At 34.4% G+C, this 17,235-nt stretch overlaps 1 protein-coding gene and 1 non-coding gene across 5 annotated transcripts; both read left to right on the forward strand.

Moving 5' to 3' along the window:
* Nucleotides 1-5,791: 5,791 nt before the first annotated feature.
* LOC147407361 (ARM repeat superfamily protein) lies at nucleotides 5,792-12,816 on the forward strand. Of its 4 annotated transcripts, XM_086435894.1 has the most exons (7): nucleotides 5,792-6,554; nucleotides 8,379-8,457; nucleotides 8,680-8,756; nucleotides 9,127-9,314; nucleotides 9,546-9,653; nucleotides 10,187-11,331; nucleotides 11,779-12,816. In XM_086435894.1, the coding sequence occupies exons 3-7, from the start codon at nucleotides 8,702-8,704 to the stop codon at nucleotides 12,542-12,544; spliced, it is 2,262 nt and encodes a 753-aa protein (XP_086292020.1). In that variant the 5' UTR covers nucleotides 5,792-6,554; nucleotides 8,379-8,457; nucleotides 8,680-8,701; the 3' UTR covers nucleotides 12,545-12,816. The 4 variants fall into 4 exon arrangements, with proteins under 4 accessions (XP_086292020.1, XP_086292019.1, XP_086292017.1 ...); XM_086435893.1 differs by lacking the exon at nucleotides 8,379-8,457; XM_086435891.1 differs by lacking the exon at nucleotides 8,680-8,756 and having other exon boundaries at nucleotides 5,793-6,554; nucleotides 9,129-9,314.
* A 3,665-nt stretch (nucleotides 12,817-16,481) lies between these two features.
* Nucleotides 16,482-16,555, forward strand: TRNAN-GUU (transfer RNA asparagine (anticodon GUU)). Its single transcript has one exon. It is a non-coding gene; the product is annotated as a tRNA-Asn (tRNA).
* Nucleotides 16,556-17,235: the final 680 nt, after the last annotated feature.

Here is a 17,235-nt window from a genome sequence, read left to right on the forward strand (position 1 = left end):
AAATCATTGACATTAACCATTAATTCATTAAGATCAACTGTTTGAGTGGTTGATCTCTATTTAAAAAGAAACCTCTCCATCAAGGTCTTTTAAGTAATTTTTCCTATTATTATATAACTAGTGGTTGAGCATTGAAAAATGATGTCTGGTCAAAATTTTGATTCTTTGACTTGACTATATATTTATACTTGGAAATACTCTTGAATTTTTTCATTTGGTAAGATTAAGATTCCTTATCTTTTGACATTCAGTGCGTACCACGCTACGCGCACACGGTCCGCTTTCAACTGTGTGGCTATCATTTCAGGATTAAAGCTTCTTCAGATCGTGGCCACTTTAAAGGTACGAATCCCTAGAATCATCCAACAGTTCTAAATTTAAAGACACATCATTTTCAACATGTTACATGTTTTTGAAGGAAGCGATGAGCCCTTGTAACGGTGGGGCCAGTTTACGGTTAACGTCAGTTATAACGCACAAAAACAGAGAAACTAGAAAACTTCCAGTGTAACTTCCTCGTTGAAGTTCCGTGCTACTTTGATGAACCAATGGCACAACGCCATGTGTACTGAAAAATTATTACAAATAAAGTACTTAATTTTTATCGAAATTTGCTCTCGGTAGCCAATCACTTTTGTTCATTTAATACACATGGCGTCATGCCATTGGTTCATCAGTTTAGCACGTAAGAAAAATGTTAAGACTTATATGTTTGATTGCACGTAAAGTTAAGGAGACATTGAATTTTTATGAAAAATAATAATTTTCAGTGTTTGACGGATCAAAATTTTTAAATTTGCATAAAGAAAATAATTTGTTGACACTTTTGATTTTTCTTTATTAATGACAAATCATTTTCTTAATCTCTCTTTAAAATTCTATTTACTAGCACACGACAAATGAAACAAAACTATTTATTTTATAAATAAAATTTTAAAATAAAAAATCACACAAAAAAATGAAATAAAATAAAATATAATTTTATTTATAAAATAAATATTTAAAGTGTTAAAAGTTAATTATTTTTTATCAAAAATTTAAAATTATTTGTATTAATCTATTTATAAAATTGAGTGTGAAAGGGAATTTCCAATATTTTCTACCTAAATTTGGTCTGCACAATTAAATATTATTGATCTATTAAGGTGGGGTTCTTCCTAATTACTTTGAAAGTGATTGCCTTCTTAAAATCAATAACTTTATTCATAAGGAAATAAAAATAGTTCCTTGCACAAAACATGTGTTTTTAGACCTTCTAACCTTACCTGTTTTATAAACAGGGAGCGCTTTCATTAAAAAATGTTATCTCGACTTTGCAAGACTTTTCGCACATGGAAATCAACCACACAACTTAAAGAAAGAGATATCAAAGACAAATCAATATATGTACTTGACATAAATATTACGCGGTTCTCCATTGTAGGTTATGTCCCTAGGTGATGGTGATTGAGGTTTCACTATATATACATATTGTAAGATATGAACTTGGTATTATCATAGAATTATCTTTTAATCAAAATTTATTCATGTTACTCCAATAATAATGGAGATAGGTTGCGAAAAGTTATAAAAGCGGAACTCAAATGAGCTTTTAGAAATCATGTGTCTGATGAGTAAGATGAGTTAAATAAAAAAAACGATCTTAAGAGATGGAAACTTGGGGCAAAAAGATAGACAACCCACAAATCAAAGCCTAAGAGCACGATTCAGAAGTAATCTCAATTATACTTTAAAAGGATGATCTTAGTAAATCTTTCTTTTCTATTCAATTTCTTGTAAATTAATTTATTTAGTTAATTTAATTGTGTTAGTCTTTTTTCAACTACTTTAACTAGCTTTTCTCTATTTATCTCCCCTTTGCTCTTTCAGACCCTTATACTTTCATATTACCCGCATTTGTTGTAATTAGTACTTCTTGTTATTGTAATAAATACTTCTTGTGCACTATCCCTATTTTGATCAACTCTTAGTTAATCTCCAGTAAATGGGTTAATACATTTTTTTAATAATCAGGTATACTTGTAGACAACGGATTGAGCATGTATCTGAGCTTTGCCCAGTCCAAATACCTTGGTCTTGTCCAAGGACTAATCTTGGGGTACATGCAACACTTGCACATTACATGTGCCCTCACAAGTAGTTTCTAAGGAATTAATGCTCATGCTGGGTATTGAACTCACGATAACTGCGGAGTTCTAATGGGATCCAGTGAATTTGAATTGGTATAATCGTACCCGAGATTAATACATTTTTCTAGATACATTAATTTTAATTTTTTATCTTCCTTAGTTTTTAATCATCTATGGTTTAAAAATTATTTTATTATAAAAAATGAAATATTCATGATTTTTTGTTTTGATTTTAAATGTTAAAATTTATATCCAAACTTTATTTTGAATCAAATTACTTCAAAACATTCTTTGATATTACTATGATAATTGTGAAAGTTTTTTTTTTGTCGTTTTACCTCGAACAATTCAACCCGTGATGATAGGCTCTCATCTTTCCTTAATCTCCCACCTCAACACTTCACCCATTTTCCTTATTCGTGAGGATTGGAATTTATCCCCTTCTAAATTCTTCAGATGGATAAAGGAAAAATTCCTACAAAATGGAAAACTATCTCTGTAGGAAAGAATAGATGGGTAGGGACTTTGCTCATTCAGCCAAACCGTGTTGAATAGAATTACTGATCTTTACATGTACCACAAGTTTGGGCAAAAATATCCAACTCGGTCATCGAACTTCTCTTAGATCTAGACACATATAGGGTCTAGATTAATTAACAGATTTATCTCGTACAATAATTTATATTTTATCTTTCTGTTTCAAAGTTAGACGCCTTTGCCGTTGTACCATTCCTATATTTGAATTCTTGTGCAGTGTTGATTAATGTCAAACGCCAAATAGCTTCATACATGATTGGATGTGTATAGAATAGTTTGATTAAAATGGTTGATCCTAACTCCTAATCCATATTTTTTTTTATAGTAATTGTCCACTCTAATGATAATATCTCCACAACATCTTGGGCCCACAAGATTACTTCACCCCAATACCATAATGGGCCCACATGATAATACAAATTTCACAAGTTCTTGATTGATAGGTTAGTTTCTACATAAAGGCTTAAAAATTCGAATTAAATAAAATATATTTGTTGTTGGGTTTTCAAGTTCTAAGTATTTGAAAGAGTGAGTCAAGGAGAAAGCGTACGTACCAATTGCCAATCTTTTTCTCTATTTTTTTTCTTTTATTGACTTTTTTCTTTTGTACTCTTCTGGTGTGTGGTTGGTGGATGTAGGGGTAATTCGGTTGGGTAAGATTAACTGTTTCTTTCCTCCATCAGATATAAAATGTTTGGTGCTGAACATTTCCCTAATATATAATAGAAGGTTCCTTCCTTATTGGCCTTACTTTGCAGTCTATAAACTTTAGGTCAAATAAAGAGACGCTAATTAAGTCATTATGGATGAAAGTGGGTCGTAATCTTGTAGAAATTTATTTAGGCACACCAAAGAAATTCTTAATCAAAATCAACATCCCAACTATGAAAGAAAAAAAGAGCATATAAATTTTTTTTCTTCTAAAAACACAAGAAAGAAAGAAAAAGAGACTAATTCTATGAACAAGGAAAACAAACCCCTTAAATGGAATGGGGATTTATTAGTTAGGGGGTAGGGGTGTCAAATGTCAATGGGTCGGTTCTGGTTTGGTTCCTAAGTCACTTAAAATCATAACTATCGTAATTTTTTCGACTCGAATTCTTGTTGATTTTGCTTTCAAAATAATAGAATTGAAACTACAAAAAACATGGGTACCCATCGATTCTGATTCTCAAGAATCGGATGAGAAAAGAAAAGTATTTAAAATAATTATAAAACATTTTTCCTTCAAAAAAATTGATATACTATCTTTTGATATACAAAAGATACAAGTTAATGAATTTTTCAAAAAATAAAAATTTATCTTCTTTATAAGTAATAAATTTTTAAAAGAGATAGCTTGTTTTAAGTTTCAATCCATAATTTATATGAAAAATTGAAAAACTTTATATAATATGCATTAAATTTGAAATAAAAATATTCCTTAAATCATCTATAACCAGTTAGAACTTTATATAACCCATCAGATTGAACTTGACGGTTCTGATTCTTATTGCTTTGGTTCCATTTTAGACCTGACTCTAACCAGTTCCAATAAAATGGGAATTGGAACCGGAGTTTTCGATTCCGATTTCGATTTTGGTTAAACACCCTTATGGGTTGAGTTTGGTTCGATTCCACATATATCTATAATTGGAATCTATATAAATATCGATTCCGATTTGGTGTATGGATCGTTGGAATAAAAAATGAGTCTAAAAAGATCTAATACTCATTGTTATCAACCAGGTACTTGATATAATAGACAATTGTTTTTTAATTAAAAAAAATCTAACATGTAATTTTTCACTTGATAGTTAATACCAACGATGGATTCTTCAACCAAATCAAACTGATAAGAAAATCTTAGAAATTTTGGATATGGAATGTTCGTTTATAGTTGAAATTAAGAAGGAAAGAAAATTGTGAATGAACATTTACACAAAAAAGAGTAGAAAAAAAAAAAAAGAGTCATGATTTTTTGACACCCTCATTTGACACATGCTCCCTGGCATGGCATGTGCTAGACTACAAATTCTTTTCCTCAGGATACACAACTGCACGTATTATGAGGATGTACAATTGTGTATCCCAAGGGAAAAATTCTATGATTCTAGCCCATGCCACGCCAAGGGGCATGGGTCAGAGGGGGTGTCAAAAATCAACACTAAAAAAAATAAAAGTACTTTTTATCTTTAGATTCTAATAATTTAAGCTAAAGTTATTTATCTTGATCAATATTTAATTGACAACTAAATCTTCCCAGAGGCTTATGAATTGGTTACCCATTGTATACCAAAGGAGACTCAATTCTTATCAGTTCCCCAAAATGATTACCTAGAGCTTAGAAATGTTTTGGGTCAACATTCGGGCACAAAATTGACTAATTGATTTTAGGTACATTAGACAATCGGACAATTGGGCACCCATTGACACCGTCACTCATTATATGTGGTTGGTGGAGCCCAAGACAAACTAAATCAATGCAATTATCATGATTGCTAATGAATGCATGTATTGCAAATTTATTGGATTTTGAAGACAATGAAATTCTCTTTAAGCCTAAGAGTACAGCATAAAATGTCAGAACCAGTTGGATCAAAGTATATCCATACGTAGATCCGGATAAAATTTTGAATTCGGACCCATATTCATATCCGATTCAAATCATTCTAGTTAACACCATATCCAAATCCGTCGATTTAGGTTGTATTGCATTTCACGTTAAAAATAACCCTATATTCAGTTAAGCCAGTTTGGGCCGGGTAATGTCAACTCAAGGGACATTAAATCATATTCGACCAATTTTTATTTCAATCTAATCTATTAATAGATTTCAAATCTGTTAAATTTGATTTTCAAATGACTCAGATTTCTCGTCAAGTCCGACCCATTCTATGCCGTACCCAAGAGTGATACTTGAGAAATTTCTATCCAATGGATGGTCTGGATTGTCCATGTCATCACTCCACGTGGCAAAGAAACAAAAAAGAAGAATCCAGTACTTCAGTGAGAAGGTTTGGAGGGACAATCTACAGTCTAGATTTAGAAAGCCCTTGAACAATGGTAATGTGTGGTGGAATAATCTTCTTTTGAGAAATTGTTTTAAACCTTTTAATATATATATTTTTCAGTGGGGTTTCGATTCTTCAAAATAAATGGGTTGTAAGAACGTTCGACAAGGACGGCTGCGGAGAGACTTTCGACAAAGACTCCTGTGGAGATGGAGAGAGAGAGAGAGAGAGAGAGAGAGGGATGGGTGTTGGTCTTGAAAGTAAATCTCAGCTGTTGGGATGTTTTACTGAGACCCAAAACACTATCTCTCACTGTCTTCCTCTTCCTTTCTCTCTACCTAAGTCGTTGACGACTTCTACTGACTTTGTTCTTCTGAGAAACAAACCTTGTTCCACCTTCATAAATATTATGTTGTTCATTTTAGTTGTTCTCTTTTGGGTTTATCTTCTTTTCTTCAATACCATACTTTTGTTTCTGGACTAACTAGAATTACTTCCTTGGCTCTTTAATGGGTTTGTTTTCAATCTTTTCTGCTTTACTTCTGATCTTGATTTATTATCAAGAAATTGTTCTGAGGTTTTGAAATCTACCATTTTGAGAGATTGGGTTGTTCGGACGAAAGGGTCATGTGGTCAGGATTCATCTTTGGTTCTTATCTAGAAGTTCTGTATGCTAAGACACTGTAGAACCTAAAGTTATTTGTCAGAAAATGTTAATTTGAGGGAATTCTTTCTTGTGGTCTTCCAGTTGGGTAATTGAGTAGTGGAGTGATCTTTCATAATTGGAGTCTCTTGTGGATTGGGTTTTTGTGATTATTTGCATAAAGTGCGAGGAAACAAAGCTAGTGAATCTTTACTCTCAAGAATCAGAAGCTTTCCACAAAGCTGGGTCTGGGTTAGACTTCTTACTTTATCTTTTGCTCTAATTTTCTTCTTAGACTAGATAACAAGTGGTAATCGCCCGTATTCTAATTTTACATATTGAACTTGAACATTTATGGTTTGTAATATAGACTACTTTAAGAAATTTAACTCCCTATGGATTGAATTTGCTTGTGAGTTCATGATCTTGATGTCGATAACAAATTCTATGCATTTTTCATGTTTCAATTTGGCTGTCAAGGATCAGTGAAATGGGTCAATGTGAAATCACTTCAAATAGCTGCTTTTGTTGTGAAGTTCTTAGATTATGATACAAATGAGCTTGAGTTTAGACTTATTATCCCCTAAGTCGTATGCTGTTTTGGCTTATGGTGCATCACATGAACTTATTTCAGCACGTTGGTATTGTTCGAATTTTCCCTTTCACTTATTCTTATATTTTATTTTATTTTATTTTAAATTTTCTGAGAATTCATTAAATGGAAAGTAAGAGTTATGATTTTTTGAGTAGGTATGCATCCATATAAGTAGTGTTTTACAGCTGAAGCCATTATGTGTGAGCTTCCTGTAATTCGCTTGCTTCACGATGAACACGTGACACTTGTCCCTATGGATCAAGAAAAGCTATAATTGAATTTTTCACAACTTTTTTGTAATCAGTAATCACTAATAGGTGGGAGACCTTAAGAAAGATACAGATGGTAATATTTGAGGTGGTCATGTCTTTGCATGTTGGTAATACCCTGCTTTCCGACCCCCACCTACCCACCCACCCACCCATCCATCCATCCAACAAATAAATAAGAACCATTATTCCCACAGTAGTGATTAATATTGACATAATAGAAGTAAGTGGATCGATCAAATGGCCGAACTCTAAAGAAAAATCATTACTGATGGTCCAAGACGATACATATTGATAGCTAGGACTGCCATTTATTTGCTGAACCCACACCCACCCACCACCACCTCCACCCAAAAAGAAAGAATGAAAATAAATAAATAAAATAAAGAAGTTTCTGAGGACTAGGTTAAGTTCTGATGCTATTATTGCAATTGAAATATAAAAGGTTGCCAGCTGTTCTCCATTTAAAATTATATCAAAAAACAGTGTTATTAAAATCTTGGAATGCAAATTAAATCCTAACCCAAATGACTTGGATCTTATGTCCAATACCTTTAAATAGAGATCATTTTCAGGTGAAGGTTAGGGATTCCTTGGTGAAAATAGAATGTGGATGTAGTGAAGATTACTGGTCAAGCCCGGAGACAATCATTATATGGTTTGAAATAGTGAAATTTGATGTAAGAATACCATTGAGTTTGTTAACTTAGGGGGTTTGCCGGTTGGAGGTTATCTGCTCCATTAGAACGGTACCTGGCCTTAACATAGGATTTATCTGAAGGAGGTCAAAGAGTAAGGTTCCCACTCGACCCACATTTTTGTACATTTTGCACCATTTCTTGCTTGCACTTCATTTTGCATAAAAAGTGGATTCCTCTCAGAGCAATAAGGATTGACCTCTGTTAGGATTAGGGAACACAATCTGCATACAAACACACCTTTGTGTTCATGGTTGTTACTTGTTAGTACTTAGTACTATGGGTAGCTGTAAATGTCGGTAAGTGGAAACGTATAGCCATGAATGAGGATGAGAAGAAAGACATGAACATGAATGCCTTAAATCATATCCAATTGAGAAACTCTTTTACATTTGTAATATCTTAATTTGATAGATACCACGTGGCTAATATTTTATTATGTTTGCTTATAAATATAGATATTAGTCTAAGAAATGCTGACTATGTCTGTTCAAACTGGTAATTCAATGTCCAGATCGAGGACACTTTGTTATTGGATGGGGAGTGATGCAGCCGAAGTTGCAGAAATGCTGCAATATTCCTCTGGCATAAAGGTAAGCATACTCCCCCAATTTTTTTTAACCTTTTCCAGTTTACCTTGAATAAGGTCTGTTGCCATCACTGAAGTTGTAAAATCTCTTCTTACTTAACACAATTAATATGCAAACTCTTGAAACTGCTATAAATTAAGGGTTAGTTGCATGTTATGAGCCACAAGTAACCATGAGTATGAGATTTAAATTAAGTTTGCTATAAACTGGTAATTCGATGTCCAGATCGAGGACACTTTGTTATTGGATGGGGAGTGATGCGGCCGAAGTTGCAGAAATGCTGCAATATTCGTCTGGCATAAAGATAAGCATACTCCCCCATTTTTTTTTAACCTTTTCCAGTTTACCTTGAATAAGGTCTGTTGCCATCACTGAAGTTGTAAAATCTCTTCTTACTTAACACAATTATATGCAGACTCTTGAAACTGCTATAAATTAAGGGTTAGTTGCATGTTATGAGCCACAAGTAACCATGAGTATGAGATTTAAATTAAGTTAGCTATAAATGGTTGGCATCGAAGATCATGTAAGAATATATTAGAGTAGAATGGTATAAGGCTGTCTAGGTTCAAATCAAATAAGTTGTTTGTATCAATACTATTTTTATATTAGTTTCACTTGTCCTATGTTACTATCTTGGCATCATCTTATCAAACCTTATTCTGTGACCGCAGATGCATTCTTTAATGTGCACGGAGCTGATGAAATTTGTTGATAGAATCTCTCAGATATTCCCAGCCATAGAATCAGCTCGACCAAGATGTAATTCAGGATTAGAATCTCTGTGCTCTCTAAATCTTGCAATGGAGAAAGCCAAGTTACTTCTTCAACATTGCACTGAGTCTAGCAAGCTCTACTTGGTATGCTTTTACAATTTTTTTTTTTTTAAATCAATTTATTTTAATATTTTTCTTAGTTCTATCCTTTTATTTTTGGTGTGTGGTGGGGAGGGGGTCCATTTGTTCTTGCAAAAAAGTATTATTTTCTTAGCTAATATTTTTTCTTCCTATTCGTAATATATCTACTCATGCAAATATTTTACCTTTTGCTGTCAATGTATGAATAACCATGCTTCCATGAAAAATTCTCAGGCAATCACAGGAGATGCAATAATGTTGAGATGTGAAAGAGTACGAAATGCATTGGAACAAAGTTTAAGTCAAATTCAAAATTTGGTTCCATTGCTGTTGGCTGCGCAGGTTTGTCGATCTCTTTGTTCTTTTGAACATTGATTCTTTGGGAGGTGAAATAAAGTGATTTCTGAATTAGAGAAGAACAACATTTTCCCCCTTTCGCTCTATAGTTTGAAAATCCTGTTCATTAAAAGAACTGAGAGAGATCAGACCCGTGTTTTCAAACCAATGACATGCACTTGACTTCAGTCTCCTTTTCAAAGACTAACGATTTAGGGAACCTCCCTCCATATTTAGGTAATATTTGAGAAACCCCCATGTTGGCCCGTGTATCGTCTGAAAGACTTATTTTGAATGTTTCGAACAGCAATGTTTTGGTATCATTTCAGTTTTTGAGAAACCTGAAACATCGAAACTATATTTTAAACCATGGAGAAAATAAACAGTATATAGATTACCTGAGACTAATGTCTCCACATCCACGCTTAAAAGCATATACTTCTGGTTTTTTTCACCTTTCCCTTAACAAGTGAGCTTTATTATTTTTTTGGAGCCCTATTTTGTTAAAAGAATTAAAAAAACTTAAACTCCATCTACAGATCTCTGCAATTGTTGATGGTCTTAGAAGTGTGAAGTTTATTATGGGACATTCTGAAGAAAAGGCTGGCAAGGTTCTATTAGCATTGCTCCGTCAAGCATCAGATTCAACAGAAGCTTCCGAATTTGAGGCTTTTGAGATTGCAGCCTTGAGACTCCATATTACATCCCAAAAGGCTCTTTTGATAGAGAGAAGAGCAATTAAGAAGCTACTTGTTAAACTCAGCGATGCTGACCAGACAAAGGAGAGGATTCTGAAGTACCTCTTATACCTCGTGAGGAAGTATGGAAAATCAATAAGGGGTGAGCAAACAATGAATCCCAGTGCTCAGTACGAAGGTCCATGTTCGAGCACCCGTTCTGCCCGCAATGGTGCTGCACACGATCAGTCTATTGCGGTGCCCGATGATCAAGTTGATGATTCTAGTAGATCCATTCCTCCTGAGGAATTCAGATGCCCCATATCATTGAAACTCATGTACGATCCCGTTGTCATATCTTCTGGTCAAACATTTGAAAGGGTGTCTATAGAGAAATGGTTCAATGATGGACACGATACATGTCCAAAGACTCAAAAGAAGTTGTCACATCTTTCTATTACTCCAAACTCTGTCATGAAGGATCTTATTTCAAAGTGGTGTCAGAAGCAAGGAATAAGTATTGCAGACCCATCTTCACAACCAATTCATACATCAGTTTACTCATGGAAATCTTCCTCATCTAGTTCCATCGCTAGCTTTAGCAGTTCTCTAAATGACGTGCCTATTCGAATTTATGACAGCAGTATATCTTTTGGCTCTTCAGTTGCTAGTTCGGATTCATCGCAGATTAAGATTGTAAATAGCTCAAATTTGGGTTCCCCTGAGATGAATGATGATCCTCCAATATGTCAATCTTTGAATTTTAGCCAGGGAATGAATTCAGACACTCTCTCTAAACTCAGTGGACTTCCTTGGGATTCACAATGCAAAGCAGTGGAGGATGTCAAAAACCATTTGAAAGAAAATGGTCAAGCACTCGATTTTATGCTCTCTAGTAGTTTTGTCGAATCAATGCTTAAATTTTTGAAGGATGCATGTGACCGTTATGATGTAAAGGCACAGAAAGTTGGAGCTGAGATGCTTTTGATATTTGTGAGCAATAGCAGGTAATTTGTTTTCTTTTGTTAGTTATGATTTGTACATCTCTCATTTTATACTTCGATCATATTTTTCTGTGGTGTTTGATTGCATAAGAATTTCATGTTCTTGGTAGAAGTCTGATATGACTTACGCAACCCATTGTAATTTCAGATAACTTTGGCTAAGTCAGCTAATACAAAATTTAACTTTGCTAGTACATACATGAATTGGTTTGAATTGGCCAATATCATGTAGTTTTGGCTCATACCCATAATTTTTCTCTGGCCTGAATCACATATATTATTTTGTACCCATTATTTTTTTACATCTATATTTTCTGCTCCCTGCTCCCGCTGCTAGTTTTTAATGCTTCCTTCAATATATATTTTCTAATATATCATTTTATAACAAAAAATGCCCTATTTACCATTCCGTCCATAATGAACCAACCCATTTTCTCCTATTATGTGCAGGAACGAAATACCATCCTTATGTGAAGATATATTTTATATTTTGGCTTCTTTTCTTGATTCCGAAATCACTGAAGAAGCTCTGGCGATTATGCAAGTGTTGTCTGCCAGTCCGTGTTGTATATCCAGCATTGTGGCATCCGGTGCTCTTCCTTCCATCATAAAGATCCTCGACTCCCAAACAAGAGAATTCCAAGGTCCTGCAATTAAAGTACTATATAATTTATCCTCATACAGCAACATCGGGTCTCATGTTCTATACTTGGGGTGCATCCCGAAATTGATTTATCTTTTAGGTGATAACCTACTGGCACTGGCAGGAGATTGCATAAAAATTCTGAAAAATTTATGCGATTCTGAAGAAGGTAGGATTGCTGTGGCTGAAGCCAATGGGTGCATCACTTCCATCGTGGAACTACTCGAGACGGGCACTCGCGAAGAACAAGAACATGCAGTGGCCGTTCTCCTTATGTTATGTTCTCACCATTTTGAGTATTGTGAGTTGGTCTTGAAGGAGGGTGTTATCCCTTCTCTAGTACATATGTCCGTTAACGGCAATTCCAAAGGGAAGGAAAGTGCAATGAAATTACTTCAGCTCTTGAGAGAGATTAGATGTAGTGATTCTCCAGAAAGTTTGCCACCGCCCACTGAATTGTCATGCAATTCTGGTATCTGCTTTACTGAAAAGCAGCCATCCTCCAAGGCTCATGGGTTTTTTGGAAGGAAAATCCGAATATTCTCAAAACCCAGATCTTTGACCCTCTTTTGAACATGTCCCAATTCGAGTGGCTGGCATTGTAGAGCTCAGGGTGTGCCAAAAGTGGATTTTCTTGTAAATTTTTTATCTAGCCTGATCTCCTGAGTTGATTTTGTTTTTTTTAGATGAATGACTGTGTTGGGCTGTTTGTAGTGATTCCCACATGGATTGACAGTTAGTTTGGTTAGTTGTAGATGTTATTTGAGCTGGTTTTGCTGGCTTTATACCTAACAAGAATGTATTTCCTGATATTTATGTGAGTAGTCAGGTTGTTGACATTTCAAGTCAAATTTGATGCTTCTGATATAGGACATGTTAACAAGTTGAGTGTGGAAGAGATGGATGACTGGAAAGACCATGAAAGATAAAACTAGAAATGAAGGAATTCGGGAAAAATAAATAAATAGTAGTTCCAAGTTCCAACTTCCAATAGATGATAAAGCAAAGAAAAAGTTGATTAAGGGCATGTTCAATGAAGGTTAATTACAGTCACAATTAGAAGAAATAATCAAGCTGAAAGTTCTAAAAATGCAAGAGAACGGTTAAAAAAAAATGTGGATTTAGATGCTGAAAAGTAGATATGAACACATTTTCAGTAGTAGAAGATGTGGTTCTTGACAAATTGGAATGAAGGAATACGTTTATTTAACTGACCCCAAATCGTAACTTAGATGATGATGCTGTTAGAACAGATTCAATTTTCTTGAGAGATTTTCTGAAGTAAGTAGGTTTGAGGGGTGAATGTGTGGTAATGTGCATGTGAAGCTGCCAATAACTTGGCTAAGTTGGTAAAGTTGTGGAGTGTTAATACCGCGACCTACAACCTGAGTTCAAAACTCGTTGAACCTGTTTACACGCTGAACCTGTTTGACCCATTGCTTGCACACACACACACACACACACACGCACACAATCCATATATAATTTGCATAGAAGTTCATCCATATGTTTTACAATATAGTTGTGCATTATTGTACATAGGGATTATATGAAAATATTTGTTTGAATACATGTAATTTTGTTGCATTTTCTGTAATATATATATATATTTTTTTTCTCTAGTACTAGGGATGGTTTTAAGTTGGGACTATAGAACCAGTCAGTCAGACGTGCATGTCCTGGGATTGAACCCATGACATCACATAGAGGGGACACTCTAGTAGCACCCCCATGCGAAGAACCCTGACTTTCCTTATTTTTAACAAAAGCAAAGATGGAAAAGGAACGTGTTTTCAGGGATAAAGTAAGGATTTTTTTTCTTTTTTCAAAGAAACAATCCTCCCAGTCTTTGAAATGTTGGTTTCTTTGATTCCTATAAAGATATCCTCAAAATCTTTTAGTTTGAAGAAATTCCCTATTGAAATGAAATTTGATTTGAAAGACAATGCTTTTGTGCACTCCCCTCCCCTTTATGTGAGATAGAACCAATCTGTTATGGCCAAAAATGTCTTTTAGACCACTTTCAACATGAGAATTTCCATCCCTCCCATCCCTGCTTTTTTATTTATTTTTTTTCTTTTTGATAGCTCTCTCAAAAACCATATTGACTACCAAACACCATCATAAACCTAAATGACTTTCTTCCCATCATCTTTATAGTTGGAGAACCCTATACTTGAAAAACCCAATCAAATTTAAGGACTCTTATGTCTAACTGATACCCCCCCTTTCATTATGCCTCACATGGCACACCCCAAAGATCTTTAAGCCCAACCTTAGTGCATCTCCACATTAAAATTAAACCTGCTTCACTATTCTCATAGCTACTGTTTTTCCCCCTATTATGGGAAAATAAATATTTTCATGTTTGTACATTCTGATTGTGTAAAGGTTGATCATGTGTGACCATGGTTTTAAAACTTGTTTTGACGTCTCGTTTGGGGACAAGACCGAGTCGTCTCACAAGAGTTTTCCGATATGTTTGAGACGCCTCGTTCAACAATGAGAAAAATGAATGTGGATTTTGCATCTCATCCGATACATTGACTAGTACGCCCGTTTCGTTGCTGGGTGATACGTCTCGGTCTCGGACGAGTTTTGAAACCATGATTGTGACCAAGGTCCTTTGGACCACAAATCAATGTTGTTATTTATAAGAAGCATTACTGTCATAGATAAACCTAATTTTTTTATCCTTTTAGAAAGGAAAAAAGAATTTTGCATTCTTCCCTAAATGTCAGTCACAGATTTCGTGACAATGGATGGGATGGGGACCAAAGCCAAAAGCACTTTAAAAGTGGTAATTGGAAGAGACGACTTCATGGCTAAAGGGTTTAGGGATACACCCATATGTAACACTTCCCCCCCACCCCCAAGATGATCTCCAACCTCTCACTTACCTTCACTGTATTATTATGCTTACCTTGACCTTCCCTTTCCCCCACATCAACTTCCACCATTTTAAAACTGTTAGTTGGGGGTTTTGTTTTTCCTTTTTATTTTGATAAGCAATTGGAATTAATTGGTTGAGGCACTTTTTTATTTATTTTTAATAATTTTCACATTTGAGGAATGCTTGAAACCAAGACTTCAATCAATCTAAAAAACTATGTGCTTCTCATTAATACCTTCACTGTATTATATGCTCAAGATACCTTGACCTTCCCTTTCCCCCACATCAACTTCCACCATTTTAAAACTGTTAGTTGGGGGTTTTGTTTTTCCTTTTTATTTTGATAAGCAATTGGAATTAATTGGTTGAGGCACTTTTTTATTTATTTTTAATAATTTTCACATTTGAGGAATGCTTGAAACCAAGACTTCAATCAATCTAAAAAACTATGTGCTTCTCATTAATATCTCTGAACCCCCCTCCCCAAAAAAAAATAAAAAAATGCTAATATAACACAACAGTTGTCCGCCCCAATGTTTACCACAAAGAGGGGTTTGGATTAATTTTCAACTATTGTCTTTTCTTTTCTCCCTCTTTTTAAGGAGTAGATCCTTTGTGGTTCTCTTTTCCTCGTTAATTCACTATAGTACTCTATTAATGGTGGAGAGATTATGTGAAAAATACAATCTAACACAGTAATCATGTATTAATCATGATTGGGATCAGATTTGACACACACACACACACACACAAAAAAAACTCATTTTTCAGCTTGATCAAGTGGATTTAAAATGAATGTTCATTGATCTCCAAAATTTTAAGGAAGGAATTTGGTCTTTATATCACGCTCTCTCAACCGTCCAATTGAACTAGATGGAACTGCAGGAAAAATTAATTTCAGTAGTTGTTACTTTCCTGATTTTATAAGAGCCTCTCCCTTTTTTTTTTTTAATTTGAGCTCGAATTATGAAGGGTGAGGCTGAATTGGGGTGGAACCTCATAATTTTGGCATATGCTGTCTTTGACTTATGCACACCTACACCTACACCTACACATTCATGCATTTTTCAGTTGTATCAAGGAAATGAATCTATGTATGTAAATTGGAACCTCATGTATGTCTCTCTCCCTTATCCTATTCAAAGTGTTTTATTTTTTTCCTTCTCATATCTAACAAAGAAAGTCCACATGTTTGATATTCTTGTAAACTCAAAATCTTTTTCTGAATCTTAGTTTTGTCTCTGTAACAATGGGCCATACATGATGTGCTATTGTGTTTCTCTCTCTATCTTTCACGGTCATGTGGGCCTCTCACTATTGGACACGTGGTCCAGGGGGGGGGGGTGTAATTAGCCCAAACTTGCAACATGAAAGGAGAGTGAGGGAGGTGGTCCAGCAGGTCCCCACCCCTTTGGTCCCCCTTTGTGGGGTTCCAAGTCTTTTGTTTCTGTCTGCCTATATACCATTGTCACCCCCACCCCCACCCCACCCCCACAGACCATTTCCATCTAATTGGTGTCTATCTCAATGAGTCCCATCTCACCATATTATTTTGTTATTGGCTAATGGAAATTTAACTAATATAAATTTATTATATAATATTATTATATAAAAGCAGCTGGAGTAGCTCAGTTGGTTAGAGCGTGTGGCTGTTAACCACAAGGTCGAAGGTTCAAGCCCTTCCTCTAGCGCCATTAAATTTCTATTTTCACTACAATTGAGTTGCATCTTTTTCTATATTCTAAGTTATTAGTCAAAAATACTTAGTTTTGATTTTTCTAACCACCAACCCCTTGCCTGCCTAGCTAAAACATGAAAAAAAAAACACCTTACCCAAAAACATTAATTTTTACTTATTCTTCCACCTTCAATCCATTGTATTCAACCTTGCCTTCATTATTTGTGAAAATTTTAAAAATTAACATCTTCTACTTTTCTAAAAATCCTATCTCATTTCACATGTTGAATTAGGTAGAATTTTACAATTAAAGATAAGAGGAAAATATTTTATTTATGAGATTGAAGATGATTGATTTTGAAAAAATCCATTATCGTAACTTCACCAAAATCCTTATCTTTTTCTTAAAGTCTGAAGAACCAAAAAGAAAAAATCTTAGATTGAAAATTCATGATAAAATAAAATAAAAACTACTTTACTACTATTACTATAAGGTTGAAGGTCACTAAATCAAGGTTTTTATTTTTATTTTAGATGATAAAATAAGGATTTTTAGATCATTTAATTTACTCTCTCACATGATACCTATGCCAAAAGGATATGTCATCACTTTGACTCACCTCTTTGCATCCAAAAACACGATCCAATATTTCAGGATTTTAGAGAAAGAAATTTTAAGAATTTAAAAAAAAA

The sequence above is a fragment of the Akebia trifoliata genome, chromosome 3, assembly GCF_017979445.1.
Source record: "Akebia trifoliata isolate Shusen 1 chromosome 3, ASM1797944v1, whole genome shotgun sequence".
NCBI classification, from domain to species: domain Eukaryota; kingdom Viridiplantae; phylum Streptophyta; class Magnoliopsida; order Ranunculales; family Lardizabalaceae; genus Akebia; species Akebia trifoliata.

Excerpts from the sequence above, each read along its gene's own strand:
- LOC147407361 (XM_086435894.1), top strand. The coding sequence starts at position 8,702 with ATGGGGAGTGATGCGGCCGAAGTTGCAGAAATGCTGCAATATTCGTCT. Across the intron at positions 9,654-10,186 it reads CATTGCTGTTGGCTGCGCAG|ATCTCTGCAATTGTTGATGG; the intron begins GTTTGTCGATCT and ends CTCCATCTACAG. Across the intron at positions 11,332-11,778 it reads ATATTTGTGAGCAATAGCAG|GAACGAAATACCATCCTTAT; the intron begins GTAATTTGTTTT and ends TATTATGTGCAG.